This window comes from Mesoplodon densirostris, chromosome 16 (genome assembly GCF_025265405.1).
Source record: "Mesoplodon densirostris isolate mMesDen1 chromosome 16, mMesDen1 primary haplotype, whole genome shotgun sequence".
Classification (NCBI taxonomy): domain Eukaryota; kingdom Metazoa; phylum Chordata; class Mammalia; order Artiodactyla; family Ziphiidae; genus Mesoplodon; species Mesoplodon densirostris.
The window spans coordinates 56693506-56716884 of NC_082676.1; the positions used below are offsets into that span (position 1 = coordinate 56693506).

The window sequence follows — 23379 nt, forward strand, 5'->3', positions numbered from 1 at the left end:
AATACAGACCTGCCTAATAACTCAAAATAGGATTTTGCTCCACTTCAAATACAAGTGATGTTTGTCCAATCAAATCCTGTGGTTCAGGATAACATGTGCAATGGTGAAGGACCTTTCTGGAAGTTTTTATAAACACGTATATTGAAAGTTCACCTAATCCCCAACTGCTGAAAAAAGAATGGACACAAAGAATCAGAGAGACCATAAACTGAGTATCTAATTTAGAAAATGTCACTGTTTTAATGTTGTCAGTTGTAAAGAGGTGTGTCTTAACCAGATTGTAACAAAATTACCACAGCTTATTCCAAAAGAAAATTTTAATACAAGAGATTTTAGAAAATTAAACACATTTGTTTAAAAATTCTATTGTGTAAACCTTAACAGAACAGGGTAGTTAAGATAATACTACGTGTTTCAGAGCGAATCGTGGGCTTCTAGGCCTCACATCCAGACACTAGACTCTAGATTTGTCGCCTTGTTCCCTGCAACAGATGGCTCACCGGGACCTGATCGTGGGTGACTCCGGCTGGGTCACCATGGTGCCTGTAGTCAAAAGACTCCCTCCTCCAAGAAGTCAGCATCTGATGAGTTAAGCAAAGTGCTCTACCAAATGGCGATGCCAGGGATGGTGCCACTAAGGCTGCAGAGGCAAAGACATTCTTTCTAGGATGAATCCTAGATAATAAAAAATCCACCACTCCCTCACTCCTGGCTATGCCTGTTCTCCAGCTCATCTCTGGAGGGGCTAGCAACTCTGGGTGCAAACGTGTGATCCCCCATTTTGGAACCTTCCATGTCCTCAGTCCCAGTTTTTGCAAGGGCGTCCCCTTGTATGGTCTCAGGTGATGGCGGAAAGAATCGTCGGAGGTGCATGGCTTCTCCCCTTGCAGTTCATGAAGGCAGGAGGCAGACATGATGGGATTCGAGAGCAGGCAGGGAGCCTGGGCGGGTCAGCTAGTGGTTTTCGGTGATGATGGCAAAACATTTATGTGCCAGTGAGAACTGAATCCCTGGACCTCGGAACACTCATGGATCCAGCCTGTGCTTAGAGTGGGCTTGCTCATCCTTGCTATAGCCTCAACCATCTTTTAGAGAAACCATATTTCTTTTTCCACTTCTCTTCCTAAACTGATTGGGTAGATAAGGAAACCAATTTAATGCGGTTGTTAGGATTCAGAGATGAAAGTAAGGGCTCCTTGACAGACTTGAGAACTACCCAAATCAGGCCCATCCACGGCAACGGGCATGGCGGAAGGGAAGGTCAGAAATCCCGCCATGAACTGGGCAGGGGCGTTTCAGTCACTGTGGGATGAGCAGACAGCTGTTCTGCTCAGAGCACGGAGATCGGCAAGGCTCCACCCTCACTTGTATCGATCCAGTAGCCGAAGTTTTATTTTGGCAACGTAATCAAGACCACGTGTTAGGGAAACATGAAAAATGAATTTTTTGGCATGGGAATGTTAGATAAAATATACAGTGCTACAATTGTGCAAAATTAGCAGAGAAGCCAATCTGAACAGCAAACATTTAATGTTAGCTTTAATGAAACAATACACAATATTGTGAAAAATGATCGTTGCAAAAGGCCTTGCTCGTGAGCAGATGCCTGCGTGCCAGAAGCGCCCAGCCTGGGGGAAGGCCCAGTGTGGGTGGCAGTGTCCCGAGGGAAACACCGAGACAGGGTCAAGACAGTTCTTGCCTTTGGGGTTGAAGCTTGAGCAGGGCGTGCTCCTTCTAGGATGCCTCTTAGCCGATCTGATGCTCCCAGGCAGAGTCCTTCTCTGCAGGTCCTGGGGGATGCCCACGCAGCTTGAGGCTGAGAATCCAGCCTGTTCTTTACTGTCAGTGACACGCCCAGGCGAGGTGCCCCCTTTGGGGGAGAGCACCTCCCATGAATGGGCGCTGGTACCAAGTTGCCAGGCTGAGGGATGAAGGAAGGATGCCAGACGTGACTGGTTAGGAGAGGTCTGCCGGGGCCCGAGGTCAGGGCCTGGCCTCCAGGTGAGGGGGCCAGCTGGCGGCACCCGCTGTGAGGGTGAGCAGGTGGTGTGGGGGACCAAGGCCTGAAACCCTGTGACCTGGTCCTCCAGTGGGCAAACTGTGTCCTGAGGAAATAGGAGAAAAAGAGGAGGGAAGGCCACCGGCTTGCCTGGGGCCGCAGAGCCCTAGTTCAGGGTGTTAGGAGTGCTTCGGATCAACTGGGCTGGCGGGTGGGTCTTCATTCCTGTTTTCTGATTCTGAGCCCAAAACCTGGGGATTAATTCTTGGGCCTCCAGTGCCTGCTGCCTCTGGGCATTAGCTGCAGATGTGTTATCAATCCCACGGACAGACAGACGTAAACAGCTTTGATTGCCTCTGTTGTTTTAAAGGCACAGCACAACCTGTAAAATCCAGCAGTTATCAAAGAACACATCTCAATAGGCCCCATGCTGTGTGACCAGACCTTGTCCACAAACACGGGTCCACTCCCTCCGCCTCACCCTTCACGCCTCTTGCCAGGTCTCACAAGATGGTACTGTCTCTACAGCTCAATCAGGTGATGCCCTTTGTAGCCAGGAAGCCCTTGGATGGGCCTGGTGACGGTGTTAAAGGCGACCACGTGGGGTTTAACAGCCTTTTCCAGGAAAGCCGCCGCCTCCCCCAGGGCCTGACTGTGGAGAGAGGCTGGGTTGTTTCAAGCCAGGATTCCAGACCAGCTGCAGTAGGAGCCGGGAAAGCTCGCTTCTGGGCGAGGTTTATACCAGCCTCGGACCGCTCTTCTGGGAGCTCTGGTTTTCTCTTTTAAGGAGAGATGTCTCTGCCCAGCCCTGCTTTTCCTGGGTCTCCTTTATCTGGGGGAAAAAGAGGGAGCAAACGATGATGGGAGAGATGGACCCGGCTGATGCTGCGGCCCATTCTGGCTGAAGCCGCCCCTGAGCAGACAGCCTGGCTTTGCAGAGGGGACCTGGAGGGGCCTCTCCCTCCCCGTACAGGTGGGGTACCAGAGGGTCAAGGCCGTCTAGAGAGACGGGCCCTTCAGTTCCTTTCAGAATGCAGGGTGGCTTCCTCGCTCAGACGCCAACTTTGGAGGCTCCAAACAATCTTCTAATTTGATCAAGGAATGTCAACTGCTCCTTTCTGAAGGGCTGTCTTCCCCCCACACCCACGATGGGTCCCAGGGGATTTCCCGCCCTCTGAATTGGAGTTGGGTTGATGGGCAGATGATGACACATCCTCAGGGGCCGGCATTTTGCGTCCAGGATCTTGGCCTGGACCTCGGTGTTTCATTCTTCCTCTAGGAGCTGGGGAGTCAGCCCCTTCTCAGTCAGTCCATCCCGCCACCCTGGAGAGCAGGGCAGGAGTATTTTGAGCAGCTGGATGGACTAATCTCTGCAGAACATTCCATGTGATTCCAAAGTTAAGGCTTTGAGGAGGTGCTGTAATGTGCATGTCACATGCGTGTCTGAGCTGAAATCAAAGCAATTGAAGATCAGGGTTTCTGCAGGATCACAAAAACGGAGGTACAGAGAGGAAGCAGCCTGGAGGGTCCCCGTGGGGCCCCCAGGAACATGCTTTTTACAATCCACGTTTTGGGAGAGCAGGGCAAGTTTTCCGTGAATAATTAAGCTTTAAAAAATGGGGAGGCAGAGTTTCTCCTTTTTAAACACCAGCTGCGAGTGCGTTTGTATCTCCCAGCTCAGCATCTGTCCGCTGTAGCTATGGGTGCCTTTTTTTTTTTTGGCTCTTTTTTTTAACTCTGTGCACAGAATGTCAAAGCTGGCTCCTGGTGGGGTGGCTGGAGAAGGCGAGAGACCAGACTCGCACTCAGATGTGTTTCAGGTCAGGCGCCAGAAAAGTCTGGCTGATCGGAACCCTTGGCCCTGGGGGGTGTCGGGGCAGTGGTTCCATTCTGGGTCTAGTACAACCAGAGAGGAGACACCTTGGGAACAGATCCGGCTGTGCAGCCTGTCAGCTGGCGTCAAACTGACTGCTGTGGAGGGACCCGAATGTGGGGGGCTGGGATCTGGGGCAGCTGGAGCTTCCAGACAGTCCCGGAGGATCTGGTCGAGGAGGGCTCTGTGTTCAAGGCAGCGCTGTGGGACTCGGGATTCCAACAAAGTGCATGTGCAGTGGCTCCCTCGGCACACACGCGGAAGAGAGAAACCACGTTGCCTTTCTAGGACACAGCGTCCCTTGGGTCCTCTGACCCCCACGAGCTGACAGCAGGGCCCCCAGACACTCCCCACTCCATCTGCGGAGAACAGCTGGCTTGTTTCACTCACCTGGCAGAATATTCCCTCAGAAGTCACTCGGGCCTCCTCCGAGTCTCTGGAGGGCTATGCGTAGATGATCTCAGCTCTGCTTAACTGCTCCGATAAGTTTCCTTTTGCCTGAAGGGAGGAACACGCAGCACAAACCTTCCAGGCCATTCCTTCCCGAGTTTCCTGCTATCTAGGAAATGCTCAATGATTACCTACGCCGCTCACCCAGTTGTAAGCTGATGAGTGGTTAGCCTTCTACCGACCATCTTTCACACACATTTACATCGGCTGTTGTCCCCAGAAAATGCCTTTGTATCAGCAGCTGAGGATGGCTCTTGCCCAGGGTGGGAGAGAGTTCCATGATGCTGGATGTGAAAGCTGGCCAAATGGCTCTGGTCCCATGGGGCGAGCTGCCAGGGGGGCCCCCACTCTGAATGGGAGGGGCAGAGGGATTGGTCTCAGGGGCACACAGGGCCCTGCTCCTGCTGAGAGCACGCTGGCTGACAGAGGCTGTGTTGCACACCCTCGTCTGTAGGGGATGATCATGATCTGCGCAGAACGGACACTTGTGTCCAAGTTCACAGAGAGCCACGCTGAGCACGTCGGAGCCCCGGGGCCAGGTCTGAAAGCCCGAGGCCCACAGAACCTTCTGGAATGCTTCCCGGAGCTGAGTCTCGAACAGCCTGAGGGCTCTCCTTTAGGCTTTCGAGGCCAAGGCCACCGACTCCTGGATAGCCCAGGGCTCTCCAATACAGGTCACTGGGTTGCTGCTGATGGCTGGCCTGACCAGGTGCACGTGGGCCTAGGGGGCCTCAGCTTTCCTAACGGGGCTGGTCCTTCCAGAACCAACCATAAGGAGGTAGGGAAGTTCTCCGAGAACCACGGTTCCGCATCCCTCTAATGGCTCCTTCACATGAAGGCCACAGGCCTGTCTCCCTGGAGCATGGTGGCAAGAACTAGGGTGTCTACTGACCGCTGGTGGGCGTGCACGGAAAGAACTAGCCTCCACCCACACCCTTCACGTCCAGAGGTTGTAGCCGGCAATTGCATTAAACGGGAAAAAAGCCCAAACCAGTCATTTGAATTCCCACGTGGGCAAGAGTTAAGAGAGGGTTTCTCAATGAACCTTCTGACCAACTGAGACATCAGACTTGTGCATCTCAACCAGGGGGCTCCGAGCCTGACCCAGCGCCCACCCTCCTGCTGGCCCCTGGGTTGGAGGGAGGGGAACGGCTGGCCCTCATGGCCCAGGGCAGGGCCTGGGGAGAGCAGGGCCCACATGTCTGCGTCTGTCCAGTGAGGAGCTGCCCTGCTCTCACACGGCCCAGTTTAATCAGGGTGTCACGGGACCGGCGGGGAAGGTGTGCTCTCTGGGGTTCACCGGGGGGACAGGGTTGTCCCTCCGAGGTGGAAGGGGCCAGCTGCCGTGGCCGGGGTGGAGGCAGCTGGCGCAGCACGTAGGGCCCGAGTCTGGGTGGCCATGAAGGTCAGAGGTCGCCGCTCTGGGGCTCCACGTTGCGCGTCTCCCTGGGGTGACCTCGGGACAGCTTGGGGAAGCGGGAAGCCACTTTGGGCCGGCTGTTCTTGGTCAGCGGTTCTCCGGGAGGGGTGACATCACTGTAGGACAGACAGAGCGGGGAGAATTGGGTTAAGTCAGGATTCCAAGTGCAAATAGCTACAGGCAGGGCAGCAGGGGCTGGGGGTGGGGTGGACGGCGGGAGTGGCCTCCGGGGCATGGCTGCTGCCTGGCTGGGTGGCAGGAACAGCGTGGAGAAATGGGGAGGGGCGTCCACGTTGTCGTGTGAACTTCCTGTCCATCAACAGCGCCCAGCACAGCTCTGGGGCCGCAGCTCTGGACCCGTTTTTAAGTCAATGAAAGACGGTTCTGGCCCCGGCTGTCTTCTCACCGTCTTCATTGATCTTCCAGCAAAGGCACATTTCAAAGTCCAAGAGAGAAAATGCTGGGAGAACACTGCATTTAAAGCCATAAAAGATGCACAAACACAGGAGAGGGAATTATGTCTGCCAATGTCCAGTTGTAAGGGCGTTTACGACAGCAGTATGTACAAGAGCCAAAAATACGGAACAACTTATGCGTCCAATGCAAGGATCACGGATACTGGATATACTGGTGAAAAAACACCTATAACCACGGGACAGCAGCAGCCGGTACGCACAGGGGCACGGGAGTGCGTTTATGAGCCCGTAAGGGCGTATGATTCCAACACAGGTTAAAGCACAGTAGAGAGGCTGTAACCCCGCCGTGTACAGAAAACACCTGAAGGATACATTTGTTTACTCTGTGAATCTTGGCGCACCCACGTGGGCCAAGCACTGTGCAAGGTACTGGGGATAAATGGTGAACAAAACGGATTCTCCCAGGACCCGTGGAGCTCATAGTCCGAAGGAGGGTTAAAAACATCACACGTTCAAAGACTTAGGTTACAAATGCCACCAGAGCCTCCCTGAGCAGGGAGCCTGGGCATGGCAGGAGGTGCCTGAGAGCGGGCATATGGGGCCAGCCTGGGTGAAGCTTGGGGCCAGGAGGCTCTGGGCACCAGAGCACGGGGGGAGGCAGGGAGGGAGCAGCTGGAGGGTGAAAGGCATCTGCTGGAGGGCTCTCGGCGGCGGGGACTCCATGATCTGGTTGCACTGGGAAGTGCCCGATGCCAAGGCCGCTGCTCCAGGCACGCGCAGAAGCCTGGGCTGGGAATGCAGAGGTGGTAGACTCTGTCTTATTTCCCACGGCTGCTGTAACACATTACCACACACTTGGTGGCTTAAAACAACATGCTGTGCTGTCTTACAGTTCTGGAGGCCAGAAGTCCCAAATGGGTCTTATGAGGCTACACTCAAGGTGTACCTCTTGGAAGCTCTAAGGAAGAATCCTTCCTGGCCCTTCCCAGCCCCTGCAGGCCGCCTGCTTGCCTCGGCTTGTGGCCCCTGCCTCCATCTTCAAAGCCAACACTGCAGCATCTTCAACTCTCTTTCCCTCTGACCCTCCTACCTCCTTCTTATAGACCTTTGTGATCACATTGGACCCACCTGGATATCTCCCCTCTGCCCCAATCCTTAAATCTACTGAGTCCCCTTTGCCATGTAAAGGGACACATTTATAGGTACCAGGGTTAGGGTGCAGAATTTGTGTGGGGGGGTATCATTCTGTCTACCACAGACTGAAATTTGAATAGAAAGTAGAATCAACACGACTTGGTAATGGAATAATAACTGCCTCTAAATGGTGAGATCACAGCTGACAGAAAATAAAAAAGAGAAATAAGAGAAAACGTTGATAATACATATCTCACTGATACAAAATGCTTTAAAAAAACAAAGATTAAAGGTTGTTTGCACATCCGGCTGTCTCTGTGGCGTCAGGCTCCGTGCCAAGGGCTTTCCGGATGCAAGTCCTAGAGGACTCTGCAAGGGAAGACAGAGCCCAGCTAGAGCTGAGCCCCGAGGCACAGGGAGGACACAGCCACCAGCTGGTAAGTGGCAGATCCAGGACCACCACCATGTCTCCAGGCCCAGTTCGGATAAGCAAAGGAGTGGATCATATCCAAGGAGGAATGGTCCCCACAGGGGTCCCTGAAATGGCGACTTGCTTCCTGCATCTCAGGAGTGGTTCGGTTTACACGAGCTGATTTTCACGCCTTTTCAGGGACCCAGACACTGTGCTCAGTGAGATGTCCCTCATTTCCCATTTGGGATGACATCTCAGGAAGATAATAAAATGAAAAATCCTTCTAATTACCACCTTCTCCCATGGGAGCCAGGGTGTGCTTATCTTCTGTGCACGGAGGGAAGAGAAGCATCTGACCTTGAACAAAGCTGGAGCTGCTCCAAATCCTCTGGGTACGTCCTTCAGAATGGCACTGGCCACGGGCCCAAAGCCGCCACGGCCCTGTCTTCTTCCCAAACACTCACATTACCCAAAGCCTCTTTACCCTTGAACGCCGCTTAGAGGATGGGCAGACGATGCTGGAAGGAATCTTTGCCCCTCCTGTGAGGGGCTGTTGATTACAAGTGTGCAGGTGGGCTCAGGTGTAAAGGTCATTGTAAACCACTGGCCTCCCCTCACACTGTCTGGGGTCCAGCCAGTTGCCCCTGTGCCCGTGGAGGCTGTCATCACTGGGCATGATGTGTGAGGCCAGGAGGACCTCTGCCCACAGTGACCAGAGCCCATGGTCCCTGGAGCTGGCTCCTGGGAGGGCCCAGGAGAGGCCGGGGGCCGGCTGGCGCGAGGGGACAGTTACGAGACAGCGGGGCCAGGACTCTGGCATTTTATGTCGTTTCACCAAAGGCACCTGTGTGGGTAGTAGTGCAGCGGGTGAGGGCGGGGCCTCTGAGCCAGGACACCCTCAGGTCCCCCGCCAACGGGCTCTGCTCGCTGCCCTGGAGCCTGGTGCCCTGGGCTGCCTGCCACATGGGGATGACGATCGCTCGGCCCTCACAGCACTGTGGCAACGGCAGGAGAGTTCACCCCATGTGGAGCCACTAACAAGCTGCGTTTCCTTAGGCAAGTGTCTTGCTGGCTTTGAGCCAAGGCTTCTAGGGTAGAATAAGTATTTATCCAAAAGAATAGAAATCAGGATCTGGAAGAAATCTCTCTGCACCCCCATGTTCACCGCAGCACTATTCACAACAGGGAAGATGTGTAAATAACCTCATCTCCGTGAATGGATAAAAAATGTGGTCCATCCATACAATGGAATATTCAAGCCTTTAAAAAACAGAGGAAATTCTGACATATGTGAAAACATGGATGAATGCTGAGGACACTATGCTAGGTGAAATAAGCCAGTCACAAGGACAGGTACTGTATGATTCCACTTATATGAGGCATCTGAAATAGTCAAACTCGGAGAACCAAAGCCTGGAATGGTGGTTAGTAGAGGCAGGGGGAGGGGCAAGTAGGGAGTTACTAACTGACTGACAGGCATAATGTTGCAGCTGAATAAGATGAATAAGTTCTAAACTCAAAATGGATTAAGGACCTAAATGTACGACTGGATACTATAAAACTCCTAGAGGAAAACATAGGCAGAACAGTCTTTGACATAAATCGCAGCAATATCTTTTGGGATCCACCTCCTAGAATAATCAAAATAAAAACAAACAACTGGGACCTAATTAAACTTAAAAGCTTTTGCACAGCAAAGGAAACCATAAACAAAATGAAAAGACAACCCACAGAATGGGAGAAAATATCTACAAATGAAGCAACCAACAAAGGATTAATCTGAAAACTTACAAACAGCTAGCTCATGCAGCTCTGTCAAAAAACAAAAACAAAAACCCAATCAAAAAATGGGCAGAAGACCTAAACAGACATTTCTCCAAAGAAGATATACAGATGGCCAAAAGGCACATGAAAAGAGGCTCAACAACGCTAATTATTAGAGAAATGCAATTCAAAACTACAATGAGGTATCACGTCACACTGGTCAGAATGGCCATCACCAAAAAGCCTACAAACAATAAGTGCTGGAGACCCTCCTACACTGTTGGTGGGAATGTAAACTGGTACAACCACAATGGAGGACAGTATGGATGTTCCTTAAAAAACTAAAAATAGAACTACCATATGATCTAGCAATCCCACTCCTGGGCATATATCCTGAGAAAGCCATAATTCAAAAAGATACATGCACTCCAATGTTCACTGCAGCACTATTTACAATAGCCAAGACATGGAAGCAACCTAAATGTCCATCGACAGAGGAATGTTTAAAGAAGATGTGGTATATATACACAGTGGAATATTAGCCATAAAAAAGAACGAAATAATGCCATTTGCAGCAACATGGATGGACCTAGAGATTATCATGCTAAGTGAAGTAAGACAGAGAAAGACAAATATCGTATGATATCACTTATATGTTGAATCTAAAAAAAATGATACAAATGAACTTATTTACAACAGAAGCAGACTCACAGACTTGGAAAATAAACTTTGGTTTTACCAAAGGGGAAATGTTGGGGGGAGGGATAAATTAGGAGGTTGGGATTAGCAGATACACACTACTATTGGGTTGGCCAAAAGGTTCCTTCGGTTTTTTCCGTAAGATGGCTCTAGTAGCACTTAGTTGTCTTTAATTTCATTCGAAACAATTTTGTTGGATTGTATGTGACAGCTGTCATGTCAGCGTGCACTTAAAAATTAAGACTTATCAAAATTGGTGAATTTTTGTGTAGCCATTTTAATATTGAAGGTGGAAGAAAACATTATCAGCATATTATGCTTTATTATCTCAAGAAATGTTAAAACGCAACTGAAATGCAAAAAAAGATTTGTGCAGTGTATGGAGAAGGTGCTGCGACTGATCAAACATGTCAAAAGTGGGTTGCGAAGCTTTGTGCTGGAGATTTCTCACTGGATGATGCTCCACAGTTGGGTAGACCAGTTGAAGTTGATAGCGATCAAATCAAGACATTAATTGAGAACAATCAACGTTATACCACACAGGAGATAGCCAACCTACTCAAAATACCCAAATCAAGCGTTGAAAATCATTTGCATCAGCTTGGTTATGTTAATCACTTTGATGTTTGGGTTCCACGTAAGTTCAGTGAAAAAAAACCTTCTTGACCGTATTTCCACAAGCAATTCTCTACTGAAACATAAAGAAGACGTTCCATTTTTAAAACAAATTGTGACAGGCAGTGAAAAGTGGATACTGTACAATAATGTGGAATGGAAGAGATCATGGGGCAAGTGAAATGAACCACCACCAACCACACCAAAGGCCGGTCTTCATCCAAAGAAGATGATGCTATATATATGGTAGGGTTGGAAGGGAGCCCTCTATTGTGAGCTCCTTCCAGAAAACCAAACGATTAATTCCAACAAGTACTGCTCCCAATTAGACCAACTGAAAGCAGCACTCCACGGAAAGCATCCAGAATCAATCAACAGAAAACGCATAATCTTCCACCAGGATAATGCAAGACCGCATGTTTCTTTGATGACCAGGCAAAAAACTGTTACAGCTTGGCTGGGAAGTTCTGATTCATCCACCGTATTCACCAGACGTTGTACCATCAAATTTCCATTTATTTCCATCTTTACAAAATTCTCTTAATGGAAAAAAAATTCAATTTCCTGGAAGAGTGTAAAAGGCACCTGGCACAGTTCTTTGCTCAAAAAGATAAAAAGTTTTGGGAAGATGGAATTATGAAGTTGCCTGAAAAACGGCAGATAGTAGTAGAACAAAAGGGTGAATACGTTGCTCAATAAAGTTCTTGGTGAAAATGAAAAATGTCTTATTTTTACTAAAAAACCCAAGGTACTTTTTGGCCAACCCAATATATATAAAATAATCAACAAGGACCTACTGTATAGCACAGGGAACTATCCTCAATATTTTGTAATAAGGGAAAAGAATCTGAAAAAGAATGGCTATATGTATAACTGAATCACTTTGCTGTACACCTGAAACTAATACAACATTGTAAATCAACTATACTCCAATATAAAATTTAAATTTAAAAAAGAGGAATAAGCTCTAGAGACCTGCTGTACAACACTGTACCTACAGTCAACAGTCCTGTATTGTACACTTAAAATTTGTGAAGGTGTAAAGTCTCAGGTTAAATGCTCTTGCCACAAAAACAACAACAAAAAATAAGTCTGGTACTGGCAATTTCACATGGTTTAACAGTAGTATCTGAAGGCATAGGATTGTTGCTAAGTATAAACTGGGAGGTGACAGGGGTCCGGGGTGGATGGAGAAAAGGGTGGGGCCTGCTCTGAATGGGAGAGACCTGGGATTCTCCCCAGGTCCTTCCCTCTAGGAGAGAGCCAGGGCCAAGGCCACATGCACCCCAGGACTGAGGTCCATCAGCAGAGCCCAGGACTGTGCACATGCAGCTCCAGGGAAGCAGGAAGGTCTCACGGTTGCAAGGACAGCCTTAAATAAGGACCATTGATTTTTTTTTACACCAAAGCTCACTAAAGCCGCCACCTTGCATGCCATCACATTTCTGTGTCCTCAGGCTGAAATTCTCATTGCTCACAGCCCTTGTTGGCCTCGTGCACTAGTGAGATTTAAGGGAGAATAGTGCCGTTTCTTACCCAGCCCCATCGATAGGAATCAGGCCATGGAGAAGCTCTTCTTTCCTCCGGCCTGTGTTTTTATAATTAAAGCAGGCTGGTGGCTCTGGATCTGGGCAGGAGCAGAACCACTGAGCAAGGTAAAATTACGTTCCTGATCCACCCGATCAGGTGGGATGTGGGAGGTATGTCTACCCCAGTTTTGCAGACAAGAAAAGGGAAGTGTGGAGAGCAAGAAAGGCCCCACTTCCACTATAAAAATAGACTTCCAAAGGCCGTGTGGAGTAATAGAAGCTCCATATTCAAAGTCAGAAAACCTGTGTGCCTTCAGTTAGACACCTTCGGACCTTTGAGGAAGATCTATAACCTCCCCAAGACTCAGTTTTCTGATCTGTGAAATGGGCATAATGTTGGTCCTTTCTACTGCTCATGTATCATTCAACACATTTATTGAGTCTGTTACAAATAGAAATAGAGTTGGCTCTTTCAAAGCCCCTAGATCACTGAAATAAAAGAGGCACAGGCAAAGTCTGGCCACCAAAATCTTAAGAACTTGATATATTGATGCTGAGGCATCAGTGTATCAAGGGAAGTGGATAGAGGCTTTTACAAAGATTTTAAAAACTACAGAAATATACCTCAAAACCTCCCGTTCCTTTCCCCAGCACAACTCAAGTCTTCCATCTGTCTGACCTGGGGGCAGGAGGCTGGAAGGCAGAGGAAGGAACCTTCTCTGAAGAGACCATACTAGGCTTCCTGGAACAGGTGCCCTAAAAATCTATAGAGATGGAAGAGAGATGGGTATCTGGCAGGGATGTTTGGAGCCCCCTCCTCCTGTCGGGTCTTCCGTTCCTCAGACACATTCAGCAATACTCTCTCCCCACTGTTGGCCACCATCAAGGTGCCAAGGGAGTCCGTGTCTGTGGAGGTGGCCCCTGCCAGGAGCCCCAGGGGGGACAGTTCCCTTTAATAAGCCTCTGGGGCACACTGCCATGGCGTCTCCGTCCCCAGCACACCGGTGAAATTGATCCGCCGGTCTCAACCACTCCTCAGTGAAAATGACCATGAGGAGAGATCTGCTGTTCATTTCACTTATAAAGTGGCTTTCAAGGGCCGGTCAATATTCCATTTGCTGCCTTCTGCAGCTGGGAGGGTGGCTTTGCAGGGGCCACGCCTGCTGCTGGGCTGGACCCTGGAATACAGCTGGGACTGAGCGGCCTTCTGTAGAAGGTGTGGTTGCTGTCCTCCTGTACCCGGCTCCCTGACAAAGCCTGTGTTTGCAGGAGTTGGGAGAACTGCCTCCGGGATGCGCACACCCTGCATCTCGTGCCCTCCGGTCTGTAGGATGGGAGGGGAGGCCTTGCCCTCCGCCCCCCATCAGTCAAGGTGCGCCAGGCTAGTCAGCCTTTGACTTGCCTCGTAGGCACATCTTCAGGCTCAGGACCACACGATGGGGACCCACCTCTACCCACGCACTCTGTCACCCCGCTAACGTCCATGAAGATTTCTCTCTGTGAGCTGTACCCTGTGGATTTGAGGAAGGAGGCCTCCGTGGCATTTCCTCTCTGTTTCCTGTCCCTCAGTTTGACCTGGGTCTAAAGAGTGTCACTATCTGGATGTGACCCAGAAATGGCCCTGGCAGTACCAAGGGTTCCCTGAAGGCAGGACTTGGTCTGGTTCTTCTTTGGGTCCTCACAGTTCCTGACCCCAAAAAGCACTTGGTAATTTAATCCTTTTGGATAGATTAAAGAGGACCACTGCTTGTCAGGTCCTGGGCTAAAAATTACACCAATTCTCATGTAATCTGCATGCCAGCCTTGTGAAGGAGGAGTGTTTCACAGCTGGGGACATCAAAGCGCAGAAGCCACTTGTCCGGGGTCCCCTGAGCAAGTGAGGAGCAGAGGCTGGTCTTGAACATGCAGTCTGGCCCCAGAGCCCACAGCTAGGTGACACAGGAGACCACGCAAGGAGGCTGGGGCCTGAGAGGCTGTGCCTTCAGCACAGACCGTCTGACCTTTGGAAACAATTGGAACTATGGAGGGCGCATCTGTCCCCAGGTGACCACAAACCCCATTTCAGTAAATCCCGTATTATAGTCTCAAGATCCTTCACACGTGCTTTCAATAGTGCTCTGATGTAACTGCTGATCGCTGCTGACAGATTTTTAATATTTTAGCTTTAAATTTTTCTACTCCAAGCTCTGGCCTGGTAGTTGAATACGCACAAGTTAAATGATGGTAAAAAAGGAAGCAGAGGATGTAGAGAACCCTCCCCCTCATCATTAACAAACGTTAAAGAGTAGTGACACAGGCTCATTGTAGGGGAGAAAATGGAACCAATACATGCAGGTGTGAAGAAGGGAACAGAAGTAGCCTGTAATCCTGCCCTCCGTGGACGACCACTGTTAGTGCAGGAGTGTAGATTTTTCAGGTCATTTTCTATGTGCATTTCTTACGGTGGATCTTTCAATATGAAAATGGTTACTTCCTAAATAAACCTGCTTTGAAATCTGATGTTCTTTTAAATCAAGGCGTTCTGTTCATGGAATGCCACAGATGTTGGTGATGTGGCCTGGAAAACAGTGGTGACAGGGCTTCCCTGGTGGCGCAGTGGTTGAGAATCTGCCTGCCAATGCAGGGGACACGGGTTCGAGCCCTGGTCTGGGAAGATCCCACATGCCGCGGAGCAACTAGGCCCGTGAGCCACAACTACTGAGCCTGCGCGTCTGGAGCCTGTGCTCCGCAACAAGAGAGGCTGCGATAGTGAGAGGCCCGCGCACTGCGATGAAGAGTGGCCCCCGCTTGCCACAACTGGAGAAGCCCTCGCACAGAAACCAAGACCCAACACAGCCAAAAATAAATAAATTAAAGTACACTTAATTTAAAAAAAGTTATTAAAAAACAGTGGTGACAGTGACGATGTGTAATTATAACAGGTCCGTTCGCTGCGGGCTTGCTGTGCAGCAGGTGCAGGGCTCACCACCGTTACTTTATGCAGTTCCCTCTCCCACCAACCCTGGGAGGTCGGGACTCTGTTTTACACGTGAAAACTCAAGAAACTACTGTCTAGCGTGGCTTCCTGAGCTGCAGGGACTTGTGCGATGTCGCACGTGATACAGCAGGACACACACCCAGGCCCATCTTCTCAGCCTCTGAGCTGAGTGGCAGATGATAGGGAAGTATTGGCAGGAGAAAAAGAAGGCCTACAGGGTTCTGGGAAGAGGCTGCGATTTGCGAATGGACTCACCCTGAGTGAGGCTTTTCATGCTCCTCCCCCCAGTATCACTGCATCTCCTCTATCATCATCTGTGTAAGAAATTTCTTAGCCTTGTTCTAGGCAAAGTCTCTTAATCTATGACTGCCATCTGACAAATGGGGCTATAGGATTAAACAAGACAACACGGCGGGTGCTCTCTTGTCAACGAGGGCTCTACTGGCTGGAGGAGCTGCCAGGGGCTGAATCGTGGACACAGGATCGTGGCAGGAGGGGCTGCATTCGAAGGTACAGCTTCTAAAGATCTCGCGACGGGGCCGGGAGCCATAGGACAGAGATGAGCCCCAGAGACAGGGAGCCTTGTTGTGGGGCTCGTGTAGCCCCCCTGGGAGAAAGATCCTGAGGACAGACCCGAGTCGGGGCAGGGGCAGTGCAGCAGGGGTGGGGATGACGATCCAAAGGTGTTGAAGAGAGAGCGTCCCTGGGGCTCCAGGACCGATCAGATGGGGGAAGTGAGAACGGGTTTCATTTGTGCTTGGAAACTGGATTACAGGGAGTGGCCGAGCTTCGGTGGGGAAGGTACAGAAAGTGACAGGTGGGTGGGGGCCTGTGTATCTCTGGGATAAATTATGCTATTAAAAAACGTAAAGATACGTTTTACCTTTTTGCCAGGAAGATCGCACAAGTCCATACAAACTCTGCACTGCCTACCTGTGCGCCCAGACACATCCGCTTTCATTACTTCGTGGCTACAAACCATGATAGATGAGATTCTGATCATTACAAATGGCCGTGATGCTAACGGGGCTGCACCGGGTGCCTGGCTGGGAGCCTCTTCAGTTACAGCTCCTTGTTACCCGGAGTGGGTAACACTTGCGGGGCTCCTGATCTGACTCGGCTGACATTTCAGGAGGTCTATACGTCATGTCCTAGGTTGGGGACCAGTACCTGAAAGGCTCTTCTGAAAGGGGCTGGATCACTCCCCTGCTCGCTCCCCCTGGTACCTCCTCTGCCAGACCCCCATCAACACCCCCTCTCTGAATCCTGCCACTGACCCCTTCTCAGTCCCCTTCACACAGGTCAGCCCTCATCACATCTCCATGGTAACCACTGCCCCACCCCGTGGTGCTCTCCCCAATCATAAAGCCTGGCCAAACCCGACCCTGGTTAAGCCGAGCAGCAGACCAGGGAGGAAAAAGCCCAAGATGGGGCGGGCTGGCTGGCTGCGTTTTCGGTTCACGGCTAACCCTACAGGCCCCAGCAATCCTGCCCCACTTCCCCACCTGGCCCCTCCCTCTCTCGCTGAAGTGACTAGTTTAGTCCTTCCCTCTTCTCAGACCATCTCCATCCTGGACGCTCTGCCTGGCAGGTCACCCAGAAAGCAGCTGGGGGGCTCCTCTCCTCTCCTCCCCGTGACACAGGATCACCTATCCCTGCTCCTACTTGAGGCCAACCCCTCCATGGGGCCCAGGGGCAGTTCCCTCAGGACTTTCTCAAGGACTTGGCCCTGCCCTGTCCTGCCCGCTCCTGCACCGTCCCTTCAAATGTCACCATGTCCTGGTATCTCTCAGCTTAAAGCCCTCCTTGGCCTCGAGCCCCTCTGGCTACCTCCACGTCGTCAAAGCCGGCGGCCACCCTGAACCCCCAGCAGCAGCTCCATCCTCTTCTGATGCTCCTCCCGACTCTGCTGCTTGGCCACTGAACTGTGGAGGGTGCCAAGGCCTCGGTTCTCTCCTCATCTCTGTCTACAGCGCCTACGTGGGATCTCGTCCAGGCCCACGGCATCACATATGTCTAAATGCCAAGGATTCCCATATTTACGCTTCAGCCCCGACTGCCCTCAAGCTCCAGAGTCAATGGACCCCGTGGACATTTTGGCATTTCCACTTGGATGTTTGACAGGCATCCCTACCTTGAATGTGGCCAAAATGGGAATTCTGATTTCCCCGTCCAACTTCTGTTCCTTCTCTGGTCTTCACTTTCGTAAATGGTGCAATTCCCTACCCCACTGCTCAAACCAGGACCAAACACATCACCCTGGCTTCTCCCTTTCCCTTACATTCCACACCTAATCCATCCATGTACCCTTTGGGTTCTACCTGTAGACACATGCTCGATACTCCACTTCTCTCCACTCCGCTGTGACCATCCTAGGTCTGGCCGCCATCACCTCTTGCCTGGACTCTCACAACATATTCCCATGTGTTCTCCCTGCTTCCACTTGATTCCTCTGCAACTCGTCAAAGTTATCCCGTTATTTCCCCATCTCCATGGCTTCCCTCTGCATTCAGTCAAATCCTTACCAGGGCTACACCTGACCCTCACCTCCTCCAGCTGTACTGAGACCGCCTGGATTGCTCGGAAGTCCTCCTTCAAGTCTCACTCAAGTCACCGCCAGTCGTGCGCCACTGCATCACTGTTTTAGTTTCTTTACAGTACCTGTCACTCTCTGAAGTGTCATCTTTACCAACCGAACCCCAGTGCCTAGAATTGTGCCTGGTCCACTTAACCTTTTGGGTGAGGTCAAAGGGGCCTGCAAACGCCAAGCTCATCCCCACCAGACCTTGTCCTCCTGGTTGGACAGTGCCTTGTCCTCACCCAACTCAGAGGAGGAGGCCTCAGAATCAGAAAGCCCCAGGTTGATATCTGACTCTACAAAGTACCAGCATGTGACTGTGAGAAAGCCATTTAATGCCTCTGTGATTCAATTCGAAAAAACAAGAGTAATAATCCATATTCACTTCTCTCATAGAAAGTGAAGGTAATATTACTTTTATGACATTGGTAATAAGAAAAATAACTGCTTCCAAAGCATCACCCAGGCTTGTCCCATCAGGCAAAAGCTACAGTGGTTACAACAGCAGGGGTGCAAAGAGAACACTAAAGTGGCATAAAATTCGGCGTGGAGGGAACAGACTTAATGCCATCTGCAGAAATACATAAAGGAAAAGATGGCGAAATGTGACTCCCTTACATGACAGACAGACTGGGAGGGGCGGGGAATGAAATGTCCAGCGTGTGTGCAGGGCTCCTACAAACGCACGAGAAAGAGGCTACAGACCAACAGCACCCAGGGAAGGGATACAGTGAGCACGTGACAGAAGAAAAATAAAAAGGTTTTAGGTTTTTCAGTAATTCTGCTATTTGTTCAAGCCATACTATGTGCCACGTAGCAGACAGAGCCCCTGCTCTTGGGGAGGTGGCCTCGTGACCCCAGGCACCGTCTTCTCTCGCCTGAATCCCCCTACCTGCCCTCCCGTGTCCAGCCTGCTGCTACTCTCCTCCAGCGCTGAGCAATCCAGCTAACAAAACGAGCCCGATTGTGGCACTCTTTTGCTCCAAAATCTCCAGTCTTTCACCTACCGCCGAGTAAAATGCTTACAGTGCTCTCCCAGGCCATCCCCGACTGGGCGGTCCCCTTCCTCACTCCATTCCCTGCCTTGGACTCCGCAGCGGGGGCTGGGCGCACTCCTGTCCCGGGGCCTTTGCAGTTACTGTCTCTTCACCCCAAAGCCAGCAGGGATTTCCTGCTGGGTTCTCACCCTCCGCCTCCAGGTCTTTCCTCTTCTGGGACGAGCTCAGTGCCGCCTTCCTTGCCACCGCCCACCGCCCACCTCCCCCCCCCCCCCCCCGCTACTCTGCACTGTCATTTGGCGTGTTATGTTGATGTGGGTCTGGTTCATGGCTGTAACCCAGCATGTAGAGACAATGACACAGTAGTGCTCAAGGACGATTTGTGGAATGAATGAGTCCTAGAGAAGGACCCGACACACCCAGAGAGAGTCCCCCTCATCAGTCATCAGGAGAATGCAAACCGGCCAAAGGGCAGAGAGCCGTTACCAAGCTTTGCTGGGGATGCTGAGAAGTGGGTGGTCATGCAGTTGCAAACGTACAAACCGGTGAAAGCTTTTAGGAAAGATGAGGGAGCTGTGTGTGCATGCGTGTGCGTGTTTACACACCCAAATATACATGTGCAAACCCTCTAAGGAACACTACTTCTAGGCGTCTCTCCTACGGAGACACTTGCGTGTGCAAGGGTGTTCAAGACAGCGTGGTTTCTAACGAGGAAGCGTGGAAATAACCTGCCTGCCTGGAGGCAGGAGACGCAGTAAATACACGACGGCACATGGGTAACCAGCAACGCTGCCATCACAGACGACGCAACACACCAACGTGCACGGACAAGAAAACATCTTCAAGGTACAATTACATGAAAACAGGTTTCAGAACAAGACAGTGTAGGATAGGATCCTATTTTTACTTTAAAAAACCTCAAAATGCATGTGCACATAAACATGCGTCTAAATGCAGAGACCAGAAGGACGGGGGTGAAAGGCCATACTTGTGTTTTTCCTGTATATTCACTTTGTTTAAACTTTTTCAACTGGAATACATTACTCATTTAATAAAAACACAATAGGGGACTTCCCTGGGGGTGCAGTGGTTAAGAATCCACCTGCCAATGAGGGGGCACGGGTTCAAACCCTGATCTGGGAAGATCCCACATGCCACGAAGCACCTAAGCCTGTGTGCCATGGCTGCTGAGCCTGCGCTCTGGAGCCCGCGAGCCACAACTACTGAGCTCACACGCCACAACTACTGAAGCCTGCACGCCACAACGAAGAGTAGCCCCCACTCGCTGCAGCTAGAGAAAGCCTGCACGCAGCAATGAAGACCCAACGCGGCCAAATGAACGTATGTATATGTATAACTGATTCACTTTGTTATAAAGCAGAAACTAACACACCATTGTAAAGCAATTATACTCCAATAAAGATGTTAAAAAAAAAAAGAAACAAAGACCCAACCCAGCCAAAAATAAATAACTAAAATTTTAAGAAAAGACAAAACAAAACAGTAAGTTAGTAAATAAATAACACAATAAAAACCAAAACATTGCATGGAAGAGCCCCTGAGCTGCTGCCTGAAGATCCCCAGCTTCACTGGGTTCCATTTTTCTGTACGGGGATGACGAGCACGGGCAGCTGCGCCAGGCTGAAGCCCTCCAGAGCCTGAGTGGGCCTGGGGTGGCCTCAACCAGCAGGAGTGTCTCTGTGTCTGAGCTGTTCTTCAGTGATCAGATCTGCATGTAACCAGTTCAATACACCACCATCCCCAGCAAGCTCTGGGAAGACTGTGTCTTCTCTGCTTCCCTTGTTGCTGAGTTTCCAGCCATGTTGTGTTTCCATCCATGTTTGCCCCACTCTCTCGATTTTGCCTTTCTGCACAGCCTGGGTACCTCCAGGCAACGGTGATCTCAAAGAGTCTCCCTCCATTTTCCCGAGTCCCCATCCTCTAGCATTGCCCCTAGAAAGAAGTGCAGCTGGGCACTGACTAAGGATTCAAAGAACCCTAGAGCCAGATGTCTGCGACCGTCCCAGCTTGCACCCCAAGGCACAGCCCACACAATGGGGCAGTTCTGATGAGAGCTGGCTAATGGCATCAGAATGATCACCTCTAACTAGGCTTTTTTTCTTTTTTGGCTGCGCTGGGTCTTCGTTACTGCGCACGGGCTTTTCTCTAGCTGCGGCGAGCGGGGGCTACTCTTCATTGTGGTGCGCGGGCTTCTCACTGCAGTGGCTTCTCTTGCTGTGGAGCACGGGCTCTAGGCGTATGGGCTTAGTTGCCCCTCGGCATGCAGGATCTTCCCGGACCAGGGCTTGAACCCGTGTCCCCTGCGTTGGCAGGCAGATTCTTAACCGCTGCGCCACCAGGGAAGTCCCTTAGATAACTTGCTAAGACAGAAGGCTGATCATAGCACACTCCCCTGATGATAGCCCTTCAGAGGCTGCCTGCTGCGCTCTGAATAAACCCCATGCTCCTTACAGCCTGCTGCCAAGGCCACGCTCCCCCCACCAGGGCTGCACAGCACTGGACAGGGCCTTTGTATTATCCGGAAGTGTGCCAGGCCATCCGCTGTGCAGGCCAGGGCTGAGAGCCGCAAATGTAAAGACCAACTAAAAAGAGAATGATCCCCTTTATTTCTGAAGTCAGAGGTGGGTTTCTGGTGGGTTGGAAAACTGGTGGAACGTTTGATAGCGTCAGAACTCTCTGGAGGAACAATTTGAACCATCCTTGGAAGAGGGCAGGTCTGAGCACGGTGCATAGAACTTTGCGGGTGGGAGCGGCTCGTGGACAGTACTGAGGGCTTTCCAGTATTTTCCCAGCGGCTGTGGGCCCTGGTTCCTCACTCCACACCAGTTCAGGCCTCGTCACTAGAAGATGAGGATGCTCTGCCCCTTGTACCAGGATGCACCCGCTTAGGAGCAGAGATCAGTTCGCCTGAGATGGAAAAACGCTTTCTACTTCTATGGGTCAACTGGAGATTTATTTCTATTTCAATATAACTGACAATTCTGAGTTTCTCTTGCCGGCTTCTTCCCAGAAAGAGTCTGTTATGAAAATACCATTCAAATAAAAAAAAGTCCCGTTAAAAAAAACAAAAAAAACCGTAGTACTACATCTTCCAAAAAAAGTTAAAGAAAATAAGGCAAAAGATATTCCTTCCTGCACCTTCCTTATGTCAACTCTTTGGCCTCAACGTACTTTGAAACAAAATTATTTCATTTTTTTGGAATAAGGAACATATAAAGTGGTGTAAAATGAAAAAGCATGCAGAGGAAATATATAAAAACTGAGTCTCCCCACCCCCGTTCTCCAGGCAACCATGGTGGCTTTTTAATGCATCTTTCTAGAGCTACCCATCACATGCAGAGCATGTACACAGGTGTGCATGTGTATACACACACACACACTACGTATACATACATTTCTTGTTTGCTATTTCTAAAAATGGAAATGCATGCACTGTGCTCCATCTTGCTTTTTCCTCTTAAAGATGTATCCTGGAGATTTTCCATATCACTACATATACATTAGCCCCAACGTTCTAGTTCAGGGGTGGGCCAACTTCTTCTCTAAAGGGTCTGATAGTAAACATCTCAGGCTTCACGGGCCCTTTGGTCTCTGTTGCACCTACCCAGCTCTGCCCTTGTAGCACAAAAGCACCACAGACAGTCTGTGAATAAATGGGAGGGAATGTGTTCCAGCAAATCTTTATTTGCAAAAACAGGCAGTGGGTGGGAGTTGGCTCATGGGCCACAGTTTACTGACCCCTGTTCTAAACTCTCTGTGGCTGTCTGATCACAGCTGGATCCATCCATCAATGGCTGCATAGCACCGAGGGGGCGGGACCAGGAATGGGCCTTTCTCTGTTCTATGAGCACTTGACTGCAAACAGAAATCGGCCATCTGTTTATCACCCAACACGTTTCAAGCTAAATGTGGAAAAGATTTTGCTTGGCGACTCCGCTGGCCCCCTGAACAGCATCCAGGACGCCAAAATGCCAGGCACAGGGACTGTCTCGAGTTGGTTTAAGCAGCTCTGTTTTCTTTTCAGAGAAGCGTGCAGAGGTCAAAAGCACTGAGACGGCGGAAGGCCTGGGGTAGGGGAGGCCTGGGCTTTAGGACTGGGTCCTGGGGCAAGGTCTGAGCCCCATTCCAACCCTTCCCAGCCATGTGGGAGAATCAAAAATGAGACAAACGCAAAGCAACTTGAGAGGCCCTGGCCCGTAGATGCTCAATAGACAGCAATATGAGGATGAGGAAGAAAGTTGTTGAATAAAAGGTCGAAATTTGACTCCAGGATTTTCCATCTACCATTTCCCCAAGAAACGACATCATTTAACACAAACCCAGATGCTACAATGAACAACCAGCTCCGAGTGTGGCCGTTAAGTTTCAGGATGTTCCAGGACCTGTTCCCTTGTGCCCGCGCTCTTTGCTTCATGTTGGAATGCCCGCCCCGATGTCCTGATGTGACCAGCTGTCCCTTCTTTGGACATGTCTGCTCTGACCCCTTGGCCTGTA

General features: G+C 50.5%; 1 protein-coding gene across 2 annotated transcripts in view; it reads right to left on the reverse strand.

Annotated features, from left to right (window-relative positions):
- Positions 1–253: 253 nt before the first annotated feature.
- SNX29 (sorting nexin 29) overlaps positions 254–23379 on the reverse strand; it is a 564284-nt gene continuing 541158 nt past the window's right edge. The window contains exons 21-22 of one of the 2 annotated variants that reach the window (XR_009530118.1): positions 4263–5858; positions 254–3447 (exon numbers count right to left, since the gene is read on the reverse strand). Coding sequence is in view for 1 of the 2 variants with exons in the window: in XM_060078037.1 (XP_059934020.1) it covers positions 5729–5858 (130 nt within the window). In the remaining variant the exon portion in view is untranslated. Of the gene's footprint in view, positions 5859–23379 lie in introns of both variants that reach the window. The other variant, XM_060078037.1, reaches the window with a different exon arrangement.